This window comes from Solea solea, chromosome 13 (genome assembly GCF_958295425.1).
Source record: "Solea solea chromosome 13, fSolSol10.1, whole genome shotgun sequence".
Classification (NCBI taxonomy): Eukaryota; Metazoa; Chordata; class Actinopteri; order Pleuronectiformes; family Soleidae; genus Solea; species Solea solea.
In genome coordinates this window covers 5504679-5519580 of record NC_081146.1, presented here as the reverse complement: position 1 = coordinate 5519580, position 14902 = coordinate 5504679, and the positions used below count along the sequence as shown (strand labels likewise).

Below are 14902 nucleotides of genomic sequence, written 5' to 3'. Positions count from 1 at the left end.
CATCTCTCCATTGTTTCAGCTGACCCTTCGTCCCACCGTGGACGGGCATGTTGTTGAGCTAAAATCCAGGAGAGATTCTGTAACTCTTTTCCATCTGGAACGGTTTTCAGTTAGTTTGTTTTTTGGCTATCATGTCAGGTCCCTCCCTCGTTACTGAGCATGTACAAAAGCCTAACCACAAATAGATATATTTATGCTTATGACTGCAAAATATTGGGGGAACAGGAAGGTAGCAGTGAGCACGTATGAGACACAGAAAGTAAATTAATACAAAAAGGGGAAGGCGAGGGATTGAGGTTCTTCATTCAAGAAGAGATTTGATCGGATCACTATGTTAGGATTAAGGTGGGTGTAGAAATTACAGATTACTGATAGAACATGCATGAGATGTCAATGTACCTGATTTAGATTTTACTGTAAATTGGACATTTGCATTCAAACCGATGCTGTTCACATTTTCCCTGTACTCTCGCCTTTACTCCCCATAATGTCTTAACTTGCACGCATCTCTGCAGTCTTCTGCTCGTTCTGCTCCCCTGCTCGACTTACTCCATGCTGCTGGGATGGGTGGAGTCTCCGGGATATCCCAGTGGATATTTGCCCCACGCCAGTGTGAGATGGAACAGGTGTGCTGGCAAAGGCCACACCCTCACCCTCAAGCTCATCCACCTGGACGTGGAGGACAGCCAGAACTGTGAAAACGATGCAGTGAAGGTAAAGTTAAAATGGCTTAACATAATCTTATCACACCCTCTGCAATTGAACAGATTTCATTTCCTTTTCCTAGGTCTTTTCAAATGGAAAATTAATTGCTGCTCTGTGTGGCAAAATGGACTTTGAGGAGCTTCAGTCCACAGTGAATCCATCGTTGGCCTCCACTCCGGGCGGCTGCCTCTCTCTTTCTTTCCACTCAGACTTCTCTAACACCAGGAGGTACACTGGCTTCAGAGGCTTTTACAGTGAGGAAGGTGAGACACACACAGAATATAACAAAAGCACAGTCACACTGCTATTGTATGTAGAGCTGAAACAATGAATCGATGAATTGATTATTAATCGATTACTGAATTAATTATTATAATAGATTAATCGGTTTTCATGATTAAAACAAGATTTTCCAAAGTTAAATGTGAGTTTTTCCTTCATGTCTTTGCTCTGGATAAGAAAGAAATCATTAAAAGTCAATCATTTTGGTTTGTGGACAAAACAAGACATTTGAGAACATCCTCATTTCCTCATTTGAACACCGATCAACATTTTTGAAGGTTTTCTGATATTTTATGGACCAAACGATTAATTTATTATTTATCTAATAATCAACAGATTAATCAATTATCGTTAGTTGCAGATCTAATTGCATGTAATTGTGACATTGTTTCACAAATGAAGGATCTATAGCACACCAATTAAAAAGCATGAGACTTTTACTTTCAATTCTGCTGAAAGAACTCATTCCTGTTCCTAAAAAGCTAACAAAGCTTGTTTTGAAAAAATGTAATTCAAAATGTAATTAAAATGATTTCCGTTTCATTACACATGATTAAAGTGAATGTCTTCATTAAATAATATGACCCTTAAGTGTCAGTTTACATAAATAAAGAGATAACTGAATGATACATTGAAACAAACCTGCTAAAATAATAATAAAATAATAAATAAACAAAATAAAAAATAATGGATTGGCGTCTATATACAGTTAATAGTAATTACTGGATGTTTGTTATACGACAAATGAATGTTGTATTGTGCTATTCTGCCGCTGACCTCTGATTTATTTGCTCTGTTCTGTTTAGACTTTGACGAATGTGAGGACCCAGATAACAAATGCAGCCAGTTCTGTCACAACTTCATCGGAGGGTACCGATGCTCCTGTCACCATGGTTACTTCCTGAGCACAGACAACCACACTTGCACTGGTACAGATATTATTGTTATTGTAAGAAGTATTATTGTTTTTATCACTGTTGTTGTTAAAGGTTATTGGGCAAACAAAGAAAACAGGAAGAGAGACGTGAAGAAGGATGGAACAAAAATGAAACATGAAGTGAGAATGGAATAAATAGAGGAAGGAGCAGCAGGGAGTGACAGGGGTGGAGGGTGGGATGATGAAGAGGAGAGGAATGAAGAAATCGGGTGACTGTGTCTGTGCTTTTGATGATAATGATGATGGTGATTATGGTGATAACAGTTCACCTCCATCCCTCCTCACAGTGAGCTGTAGCGAGGATCTGTCAGGAATGAAAAAAGGCCTGATATCCAGTCCGTCGTGGCCTGGCTCGTACGCACAGAATGCTAACTGTCAGTACAGGCTGTCTGTGGAGGCTCACCTGCAGCTGGTGCTGCACTTCTCTGAGGCGTTTGATGTGGAGCAAAGCCCTGACGGTCAATGCATAGACGCGCTGAGGGTACGTGTTGAGTCAGACGACATACTGTAAACACCACATGAATGCATGTTGCTGCAAAAGCTTCAAACCTAACAGAGCAGCAAACAGAGAGGAAGTTCACATGAAAATGTTTGTGGATTTGACTGCAATTTATTTTTTACACCCCTTCATCCTATTCTGGCTGTTTCCATGGTAATCCTGTGTTATAAAATATAAACCACTGTTTGTATGTAAGATTTTTGAATGAATGATTATCTTTATTTAGGTTACATTCATATACAAAGTAAACACAATAATGCCAATAAACAAAAGAGGAATAGGCTGAAACACATGGCTTATTTTTGCCTTGGAAATACCAAGAAAATACATAAAACATTGCACTTACAATTATAGTACTAGACTTTCAATTTGCAGTGTAAGCGGTAATTATTTTTCATTTCAAACTTTTTTTGAACTCCAAAAAGAGTTTTACACAATTTCATTTCATCATTGAGTTTATTGCATAACTTTACGCCCTAAACTGACACACATCTACATTTAATATTTCCTTCTCTTAATCTAAAGAATGTCTGAATGCAAACAGGAAGAGTTTTATTCACCACACAAAAAAATTATCTCTAATGTTTTAGAATATACAATGTCTAGAAATTGTAACATAAAAGTTCCTTTGAAAAACTGATTAGGCAGATTCCAGATATCCAGCTATATTTATTATTTATATTAATATATATAATTGCTCTTTTCTGAAGTTTAATTCTAGGCATTTTATAAGGCATTTTAAAAATGTTTTGTGTATTTTTCTATTTTTTTGTAAGTGTGACTTTCATATTACAAGTAAACAATACAATATCCTAAGGCAGTTTTTATTCAAACTGTTCATTTTTATAAACAATATAAAGAATAGCAATATATTTGTATAATTTAGATTTAGTGTGTTCTATGTGTAGTTTCCAACAAGGTTTGGATCATACATTTTGTTTTACTTTCATTTAGTGATAACTTATTGAAGTCAAACCATATTTTCAATTTGATTAACTTTTTTCTACAGTTTCAATCAATAAATAACATAGGTCCTAATACTGAACCTTGTGGCACTCCACTGGTTACTATTTTTCTCAGATTTTTGCACATCACAATTCTTTCCTCAGCAATGTCGGAACATAATCCTTGCTGTTTTAAACCCTTTTCTGAGCAGCTTTGGCTTTAATGCTGGGGCCATTGTTTTGTCAAAGAAAAGAAAACTGTGCACATCTCCTATAGACAGGATTTCCCAGTATATTTGGAATTATTTCCCAAGACTGCTCTTCTCTTTCTCTCCATAAAGCTTCATCTGCTAAAGCACCTGTCCAGGTGTTGCTATATACAATACATCTCTCTAATGTCAGCTCATATCTTTCTTCATTTCATCTCCATCTAACACTAGCTCAGTTATTGAGGATTCATTGTCTCTGTCAGATCTACAGCCATGTTATTTTTTGTGGTCAGTTAAACAAAGGTAAATATTTATGTTTTGTTTCCAGATTGAGACTGGCTCTGAGACTCTGGGACCATTCTGTGGTCACAAACCTCCTCCATCACCACTCCTTACTCACTCACACCACGTGATCATCAAATTCACCACTGACGGCTACGGCACCAACAAAGGCTTCACTTTAGACTTCAAGACCAGACGTAATGTGGTGCCATGTCCTTGTCTCTGCCATACAGTAGGAAAGGAGTATTTATTGTAAAGTCTGTAAAGAAACTCCTTGCAAATTATTTCTCTTTTACATGTTCATTTCAGCCAAGGTCTGTCGAGCAGTGGTGACCTCACACTCTACTGCAGCTCCTCTGAGACCACAACATCAGCCTGGTCAAACAGTGACAGTGACGTGTGATCCTGGTTATTTTGTCAACACTGTGAGTGTTCAGTCAAACTAAACTTTATCCGTTGTATATTTAAATGTTTAAAGATATATGTGAAATGTGTGCAACAGTGACCTTGTGGGTTTAAAACAGTCACTGCAATCCTGAGTGAAAACACTGCAGGGGCATGGTTGCCAGATATTCCAACAAACGCACTTCGACCAAGATATACTTACACTACCAAAACATATAAACTGTGTCATTGGAACTATTGTCTGTCGTCAGCATCCTTTCAGTCATCTGTGTTTTAATGCATTTCCACTGTAGACCCTTGTTTTTCTTCTCCACTGGGCCAAGATGTTTTTGAGAGGGGCACCAAGGCTTTTTAAGTCCTGGATTATTCGGTACTTGTTAAGCATATTAGTCAACAGTGTCAACAGACCAAAACACAAACACAGTTTGCTTGTTTAAATGAAAATGTATTGTGTTATTATGCTGGCTGCACTGTTGTTATCATTGAAAATAGTATTTTAACTTTTTTTCTTCAATCTCCAATGACACATCATGGTCAATATGATACACTTCTTTCATATATCGCCTTTAAACGAACTAAGTTCTTCTTCTGCAAAATAGAAGAACATCTTGACCCTGCCAACACAGTATAAGGCAACATGTCAGAGTACAGGCACATGGACCCCTAATTACCCATGTGAACGTGAGTCCAACTATCACCAATTTGATTTTACTAACAATTTCTCATTAAATCTTGGAGTTTGTCTCATTTCCCTTTTCTCTATCTTTCATACTTCCACATGTTCTCACGTGTAGCTGTGGACTGCGGTCATCCTGTCATCCCTAATGATGGCATCCTTCAGCTGGTGGACTCAGACAACTTGCACACTCAGTATCAAGACAGGATCGAGTTTAACTGCAGCTCAAAGTACTACACACTGGAAGGAGATGGTGATGAGGCTTTCCTTTTTTAAATGTAGACGTACTTAGATGGATGAGGAAATGTGTTATTTCATGTTTATATGGTATCAAGTTGTATACAGTATATAATAAGGGATGATTAGTATGATGTATGATTGATGTATATAAGTATTGAGTGAAAGAGGGGAAGGGAATTACTAAGGGTAAATGTATTCCTGCTCATTTTCTAACTTGCAATGTCTAATTACTGTTTTGTGTCCCTTTTTTGTCTTTTCTTTACATATTTAAATCCTCTATTACGCTTTCTTCAATCTTTCAGACTCATACACTTGCAGTGCGAGTGGTGAGTGGATATCAGCTGCTGGAGCATCAAAGATGCCCACATGCATTCCAGGTTTGACTTCAAATGCCTTTTTTTTTTTAATATAACTCATCGTATGTTGGATGTGCGTCCTTTGGTGTTTTAAACGAGTGACGTTGTTTGTGTATTTCAGTGTGCGGGAAGCCTGAAACAGTCCAACCAAGTGCAGGCAGGATCATGGGAGGTGTCACTGCGAAGCTGGGAGAAATACCATGGGCACTTTTGATAAAAGCGCCAAATAGAGGAGGAGCATCACTAATTAGCGATCGATGGGCTGTCACTGCAGCTCATGTCGTGGAAAATATAGGAGAAGCCTCTTTGCGGCTGTATGGTGGAGTGGTAGATGGAAGGCTGACATCAAATAGCTTGTCTGATGTAGTTGTCATGAACAGTGAGAAGATTATAATTCATCCCGGGTACATCAGAGGTACTGTTTCTCGCACCAATTTTAACCATGATATTGCACTTATCAGATTGGCTTCCAGGGTCAGGTTTGGGCCAAACCTCCTCCCCATATGTCTGCCAGGGGTAAACTCAAGGTTAGAGGAAGGCGACCTAGGTACCATTTCAGGCTGGGGGAAAATAGATGTGCAGAATAACAAGTTTGTCACATCTCACATGCTGAAATATGCTCATATCTCGGTCTATTCTGACCTGAACGAGTGTCAGAATACACCTTACAACGATAAGGCTGGCAGTCACATGGATTTCACTGCAAACATGTTCTGTGCTGGAGCACCGGGGAAGGACAGCTGTCTGCAAGACAGTGGAGGAGCATTTGTTTCACCTATGGTGTCAGCAGGAGAGGGGCCCTATTACATGACTGGCATTGTGTCCTGGGGTGCCCCGTGTAAACTGAGGAATTACAAGGGTTATTATACCAAAGTTGAAAATTATGTAGACTGGATTAAGGAGACCATCGATACGGTGGATAACTCGTAGAATGGGGAAAGATACAGAGAAAATGCTTTGCTACAAATCCTGAGTCCATGTCAGGATTGATTTAGACTTTGAAACCATCAATGGTTATGAAAATAAAGATTCTGTATTCACAAAATGACAATGATTTCATACTTCACTTTTGCATTAAAGGGCATTTTGGAAAAACAACAAAACACCTGCAGAGTATGTGTTTTTTATTTATTATTCTTATTCTTATCAAGATTCATATAAAATCTTTCTCTCAGGGTCTCCATTCACTGAAATAGTCAACTGATGGGATAAATCATTGACAGACACAAGATGTGTCTTTGAGGAGCACGCGTGACTCCCTCTGGTGGTGGAATCAGGGTAGTGAATGAATGAGCAAAATTTGAGAAAGGGGCATAAAAATGTGAGAACTTTCAAAGAAAAGCTTAAATAAATCAAGACTGTTCTTTATATTTTATTTGAACTGTAATTTACTTCTGATCAGAAAAGAATTTTACCCAAATTATATCTTGTTTTTCTGTCTACAATTCAAAGTCAAGTTGATTTTGCCAAGACAAACAAGACACATTACTGGCATCAACGCAGTGTGTTGCTACACACATGAAACACAAAACTGGTTTTACATGAATGTTTCACCTGAATGTGAGACATTTGCTCCTCTAACAGCTGATCAGATTACTCAGAGAGACATTTAGAGATGGAGTGGACTTTCTGTATCATCCCGTGAGTTCATTTTTAACATTTGCAGACATTTTTATGTTTCAAAAAAACAATTTGTTATGAATTAATTTTTTGACTCCAAGATGTCTGGTGTATATCATCTTGTTTCGTATGATTCATATCTTATTTTATTGTGTTGTGTCGTTTCTGTACCTCACTATTATTATCAATATTACTGGTTTTTAGTTTGAGTAAATGTCTCAAAATGCATTGACGCATTAATGTAATGTGGCGTCTACAGTTATGTTGACTGTGTTTGTCATTCCCTGTTTGCTTCACCTTTGAACCAGCAGCTCAGATGACCACAAACTGATAAACAGATCAAACTCCTGTTTAGGTTTCTGTTAGGGTCAGTGTGTGAGTGCTGGCTGCTGCCCCCCTCTAAGCCTCTGATGTACGGTGAGCTCCAGTCTCCTGAGTATCCCCAGCCTTACCCTCCCAACCTGGAGCAGCGGTGGGACCTCAGTGTACCTGAGGGCTACCAGATCCAACTGACCTTCACACACATGGACATCGAAGCTTCTGCAAGCTGCTACTACGACTCCCTCACAGTCAGCGCCACATTTTGTCTCAAGCAATGTTTCAATAAACAAGAATGTGGTAGTGTTTGATAGATAACGTTGTCAAACCTGACTGAAATTGGTCACTTTATCTTATTATTTACACACATATTGACATTTTCGATGTCTTCACATGTTTATACTATAGACCTGTGCCTTGATTTAAATGGCACTTTGCCTTTAAAACATATATATAGATCTGATGATATAAGGTTTAATAGTGTCGTCTTATACATTTCAAAAAAGCAAGTGTGAAAATACATCAAAGCCCAAATAAGTGGTTTCTTCAAGACTGGGATCAGACACCACTGTATGTTTTCACAACAAATGTTCTTCATCCTGATGAGGATTTTAAATCCACTGCACTCCCTTAGGTTCTCTATGGTGAAAGGGTCCTGGGAAGGTTTTGTGGCAATGAGAATTCTGCTGACGGCCACCATTCCGGCGACCAGCCCATCCTGTCTCCCGGCAACAGACTCACCCTCATCTTCAAGACGGATAACAGCAACCCAGAACGCCAGAACAATGTGGGCTTCTCTGCTTACTACCAGGCAATAGGTAACATGTCTCCTTCTGTCAACCTTACAGTCACTTCCTTTTTCTCACCACTGAATGGTTCCCTACTTATGAATAATGATCTCACCCCCAGACATAGACGAGTGTTCTGCTGCCACACCAGGAGATAACTCAGGTCCACTCTGTGATCAGATCTGCCTAAATACCCTGGGCTCATTCCTCTGCGCCTGTCACCATGGCTACAAACTTCACTCAGACCAGCACACCTGTACATGTGTGTATTACACACATACATTTCCTCCATATACAGTTTGTGTGCTCATGCTAAACAATAATATAAGAAAATGTGATGCATGCAATCTGCCTGGAATCCACACTTAACAAGCATTTGAACTCAGTAAAGACAACAGGCCTCATTCACAGAGAGTGTGAATGTTTGATGCATAAATCTTGGATTCATCAGTATAATCGGACCTTAATGACTTCCTTAGACTCTCTGCGTTCACAAATGATGAAGGCTCAGCATAAAAAGGAATTTAATTAACCCATTTCAATAAATATATATAAATTCATAGTATATTAAACCTCAATTTAATTTCCCAAGATTTAAAAACAACAACAATAATGTATTAAAGTACTGACTAAATGTATTAACCTTGAAATCGATGCTCTTTCATCATCTTCATCTTTTTTATAGTCACAGTTCAAATCTTCAACTACACCAGTTTGGTCATGTTTATAGTGGAGTACATGAGAATATTCATATTGAAAAGTGACAGTTTGGCCTTTCCTTGAATTGTTTACTGGTCTACGTCACTCCCAAAAATCTCTTGTGTGTGTGTGTGTTTTTGTTGTAATTCAAGATTCTAGAGTTCACTTGACTGAAAACAGCTTCACCTTGCCTTTTAAACGTTAATTACGTAATAAATTAAACTGATATAAAGGATGCAGGAGGAGAGGACGACATGCTTAATCATTTCTGCAGCCTCTCGTCCTGGGCTGTCAGAGTTGTTGTTCCTTGTCCACTTGTTTTGTGTGGAGATCAAAAACATTTCTGTGCAGACATTAGTGAATGAGGCCAAATGATACTGAGAGAATAACACTTAAGGATCAGGCTGGGGTGGTCATGGTGAGTGGCATCTTACAGTAATGGTAGTCAGTGAGACACAGTATTATATTATTAGACTCTTACTACAGATTTGTGTCTCCTAAAGTGTCACCATACTGTCAGCAGATTGAATGAGAGAGTTGAGAGGATGAATAATAATAATACCTTTAGATGGTGGTGTATAAACATCATTGTGATTTCATTCCCTTCTCTTCTTTTACAGTATCCTGTGTTGGTGGCGTTTTTAATGAAGCAGAAGGAACCTTATTTAGTCCTGGATATCCAGTCTCCCCACCACATGCTATTTCCTGTCAGTACATCATTTCTGTACAATCTGGATTCATTGTCTCTCTCAACTTTTCGGACAACTTCCAAATCGAGAGTGTGGACACCGAGCAAGGGCCAGTCTGTGTCTATCACTGGCTGCAAGTAATAAGAATCAGATATGATACACTAGAGCTTCCCAAGTTCAGTGGTTTAATATGAAACAACTTCCAAGTCCCTCACCCAGATTTGCACAATACTAAAAACAATACAGTACAACACTGAAGTAAAGTACCACTGAGTAATAATAATCAGTGAGATCAATATTGAGGAAAAAGTGATTGCAAATACATGGTGTACAGACCAGACAACATTAATGCAACAAAAAAGGAAAAATGCTTTTTTAAATTTTTCCTTGAGAACAACAATTTTTTCTGAGGCCAACCTGCTTTACCTCCAAGGCCCACCAGAGGGCCATGGCCCACACTTTGGGAAGCACTGCTATATACTGTATATACATGATCTAAGATAAATACATTGACACGTTAAACAGTACATAAAGCACTAATCTCTCTTCTTAAAAGGTGACCGTTCCAGACAGAGACCCCGTGAAGCTTTGTGGTACAACGAGTCCAGGCGTGATAGTCACAAACTCCAACACCGTGACGCTGGACTACCACACTGATGACGACGGCCTGAGCAGAGGCTGGAGCCTGGAGTACAGCACACACAGTGAGACACACAGCAACCACAGTAACAAGTAACAAGCCAATGAACACTTATACACTACACTGAGCCCTTTGCCCTGTAGCCATTTTGACAGATCACAGTAGGAAACGCACCGTAGGTGTAAATCATCAAATGAATGATGGCTGAGTTCCATTTAGCTCCCTCAGTTCCATGGTGCCTGCAGGTTCACTGTCACACCAGGAACAGGACACAGCCATCGTTAGTGTGATCAGTAACACCTGTGCTGTTCCTGCTGAGTCATGTCAAAATGGCTGCTGTGTAAATGACCCACTGGAGGTTTTTCCAGGTAACAAGTGCCATTGGCGGAACATGTTGGCCACTGTCCTGTCTGATTAGTGATAGTTAATGAATCCCTTCTGTTGTATGCTTCTCTGTGGCACTTCAGGAGTGCCGTGTCCATTACCTGGCAGTATAGCTAAAGGGAGGGTCACACCCAACTTGCCTGCATATCTCTACAGAGACTACATCTACGTGCGCTGTGACCAAGGATACAAGCTGATGACGGTTAGATCAGACTTTTCTGTTTTTCTTATTCTCATTACACTGAGCAATCATATTTAAAAGTGTAGTTCATAAATGGTTTCTAAAACACTTTTTAAAACTTATTTGTTGAAATCCTCTTTATGTTCCATGTAAATTTAAGTAAATACACTTTATTTATATAGCACCTTTCACAGATATGGAATCACAAAGAGCTCCACAAGGCACAAGTAAAATACATACAATTCAGAAAGGGTAAAAATTAAAAACATCCATTCATCTTCTACAGCTTTATCCTGGAGGGTCACAGGGGGCGCTGTGCCAATCTCAGCTGACATAGGGGATAGAGTACACCCTGGACAGTTCACCAGTCCATCACAGGCACACATATAGAGACAAACAATCATCCACTCTCACACTCACACCTACGGTCAATTTAGAGTGTCCAATTTTACCTAAGAGGAGGAAACTGCAGAACCCGGAGAAAACCCACGTACACACTGGGAGAACATACAAACTCCATGCACAAAGGCCCTTGTTCCAACTGGGTCATTAACCTGGGTTAAAGAGCCAGATGTCACACCACAAGTAACATCTGGCCCACTGACCTCAGACTGCAGGTCAGTGAGCTGAGATGTGAGGAGCTTGACCATGCAAGGCACCAATACATGTCCATGAAGGTTAGGGTCAAGATTTTAAAATGTATACTTATTTCACTGGCAACCAGTGAAGGGAGGCTAAAACAGGGCCCATTCTATTAAAAAGCCTTGCAGCAGAGTTTTGGACGACCTGAATGGGGTCAAGCTCCTTCTTATTTAGACTATTACAATAGTCCAGACACCTTGGTTCCACACATAGGGCTGGACAGACAAAGACAGATGTGCTGTTTTATTTGGGTAATGACACTGTCAGGGGCAACAATTATAATTTTTTTTTTGTAAGTAATTATTACTTAATCACTGGTTGGAAAAGCAGTTAGTTAAGGAATGTTGCCAGGCAACACGAGATCTAAACACCGAGTGGTGGAGCTGATAGACTTCATCAGTATGGTTTGAACTCATGTAACAATGTAGTAAACATTTATATGTTTGTGTTTCCGCACTTGCACTTACCAATATGACCAACAGAGGCCGACAGAGGCTTGTTGCGTGAATGGCGTGAAGTCTGCCACCTCTGATTGCCTTGTTTACATTTAAAAGTCACACACTTCACTTTTAAGCCTTCGTATCACCAATGAATGTTGATATTAGACATTGTAAATGAAAAGACTCTACGCATTTCCCGTCATTGTTCTACTTTCAGGACGGTGAAGAGATTGAGAGTTTCACGACCATGTGCCAAAGCAACGGACACTGGCACCTCCCTCTGCCAGAGTGTCACAGTATGTCATCTTTAATCTCAGAACAAAAACAAAATACATGTCTCAACACAACAAAAAACAACAACAACATGGCCTTGTTTTATTTTTCTGCAGTCATTGATTGTGGAAAACCAGAATCCTTGCTGAATGGAAAGGTGGATTTCCTGTCCGGCTCTGAGAATCAGTACCATTCTGTCGTTCAGTACAGCTGCAATGAACCGTTTTATACTCCTCTGGGACGTGAAAATGGTGAGATATTTACATGACTAGAGTCCATGACTGGAGGCTTGGAAACACGTTTACACACACACACACACACACACACACACACACACACACACACACACACATATATAGAATGTTTCATGAAGTATTTTGAATGAAGATTACTATTACGTAAATGTTCAGTTGTGATCTATACAAATGATGTGATGGTCCTCGTTTAGAACCTTCTTGTGTTTTTTTTAATATATTTGGTTCTGTTCTCACTGCTCATCAGTCAACTACACCTGTGATGCAGACAGGAAGTGGAGGTCCGACAATGATATTCATGTCCTACCAACTTGCCTACCAGGTATCACTTTTCAATTCAGAATAATAACCTAATATTGATACAAGAGGAGATTGTTTGAGTGTGTCAAACTTCCTTTCAGTCTTGTATAAAGTCCCTAAAATAAATACTTGTGCTTGTAAAAGTATCTCACCAGAAAATGACATTTTTTTTAATATAATATTAAGTAAACGTCTTAAAGTATATGACATTTACTGTAATTTTCTGATATAAACTGTAATTAAGTTTGTGAGGAGTTAGGATTGAGCCATGGTGGCTCAGTGGTAGGGCGAGTTATCTTTCAACTACAAGGTTGTGGGTTCAATTCCTGACTCTTGAATTGTCTTGAGCAAGACACTTAACCCCATGTTGAAGTGTGTGAATAGGTGAAAGGTGTAGTGTAGTGCAGCTAATCAAGACCAGAAAAGCTCTATGTAAATACAGATCATTACGAACTCTGAGGTTATTAGGTTATAAAGAGTAAAAGATATTTAGAGGAAATGTAGTGGAGTAAAAGTTGCAAGAAATATAAATAACAAAGTAAAGTACAGATATGTGAATTTTAATACTTAAGTACAACACGGCTTCCTTTCATATGTGAACATCTCTGAATTCCATCCAGTTTGTGGTCGGCCAACTCGAAGCCTCTCATCCACCAGCTATCAGAGGATCGTTGGAGGCAGTTCTGCTCCAGCGGACACCATCCCCTGGCAAGTGTTAGTGAGTGTAAATGGGCGAGGAGGAGGTATGGTGATCGCAGACCGCTGGATCATGACTGCAGCTCACGTCTTAACACAATATGGAGATCCACCACCAACTGGCTCTGTACAGGTAAGTGCACCAATACTGTACATGTCCATACACAACATGTTTTGGATTGACATTCATCTCCACCTGTGTTGTTGATTTCCAGATTCACATGGGACGTACTGATATTCAAACCTTGCCGACCTCATTGTCTATTGCCTCAATCCACATTCACCCAGGATACAACAACTCCGACAACCTCAACTATAACAATGATATTGCTTTGATCAAACTACAAGAAGTGGTCACATTCAGGGCATCCATAATGCCCCTATGTTTGCCAGCACAGGATGCTGCATATCACACTGGCACAATGGGGTAAGAAAAAACTATTATTCAATTTAAATTATTATTTATTTTTTAATTGATCTGCTCTTGGTTTTATGAAGAGTCTTTTTCACCATATGTGTTCATTGTGTGTCTTTTTTAGAATGGTGTCAGGCTTTGGTATTACAGATGAAGGCACCAGACGGTTTTTAACAAATAAGCTGAAATATGTGCACATCCCTGTGGTGGATCAGCAGGTGTGCAGTCAAACATTTGCTAAGATGAAGCAGCAAGGCAATAATCTAATACCACATCTGACAGATAACATGTTTTGTGCTGGAGTTCCTGAAGGTAAGAAGGACTCTTGCCAAGGTGACAGTGGAAGTGCCTACGCCATCGAGGAAAACAGTCAGTTCTGGGCTGCAGGCATTGTCAGCTGGGGGGTCGAGTGTGGAAAGGAGGGAAAATATGGGGTTTATACCAAAGTTGCAAACTATGTGGACTGGGTCCAAAAAACCATGCAGGAGAACTGAGCAATAAGTTACAACCTGATGAGAGAATGATGAAAATAAAATGTGACAAAGTGGAATAAATTCAAATGCAGTATCTTGTCTGTAGTGCACTCCTTCACATTAAAGCCAAACTGCATACAATGCAGACGACGTGCCTGCACTAATACATGTTATTAGCTGTTCAATAACAACATCTGCCATCATCACAACACTACTATGGAAGCCTGTTTATATACAATATATCACATGGGGGAAAAAATTATGCATACCCAAGTACCCAATTATGAGGTAGTAAGTCATAATTTTGGGATAATATGAGATGCTATCAATCATAAAAATGAGATACTATTTCTGAATTGTGACTTAGCATCTCATAATTATGCAATAATATCATTATTATGGGAATGTCTCAATTCTGACTTAGTATCGCACAATTCTGACATAGTAGCCCATTATTATGCAACGATATCTCATTATTATGACTGAGTTATGACTTGGTATTGCATTATTATGAGATGGTTAATAACAATACTTTATTCTAAAAATATCTAGCCT

General features: G+C 39.2%; 1 protein-coding gene across 1 annotated transcript; it reads left to right on the top strand.

Moving 5' to 3' along the window:
- Positions 1 to 196: 196 nt before the first annotated feature.
- LOC131471288 (uncharacterized) lies at positions 197 to 14439 on the top strand. The gene is made up of 23 exons (XM_058647783.1): positions 197 to 345; positions 516 to 714; positions 788 to 968; positions 1794 to 1916; positions 2212 to 2405; positions 3905 to 4055; positions 4168 to 4283; positions 4863 to 4944; positions 5058 to 5192; positions 5482 to 5556; positions 5657 to 6461; positions 7511 to 7724; positions 8108 to 8291; positions 8383 to 8523; positions 9581 to 9786; positions 10206 to 10353; positions 10757 to 10875; positions 12154 to 12232; positions 12326 to 12460; positions 12711 to 12785; positions 13384 to 13592; positions 13675 to 13886; positions 13999 to 14439. The coding sequence occupies exons 1-23, from the start codon at positions 332 to 334 to the stop codon at positions 14366 to 14368; spliced, it is 4167 nt and encodes a 1388-aa protein (XP_058503766.1). The 5' UTR covers positions 197 to 331; the 3' UTR covers positions 14369 to 14439.
- Positions 14440 to 14902: the final 463 nt, after the last annotated feature.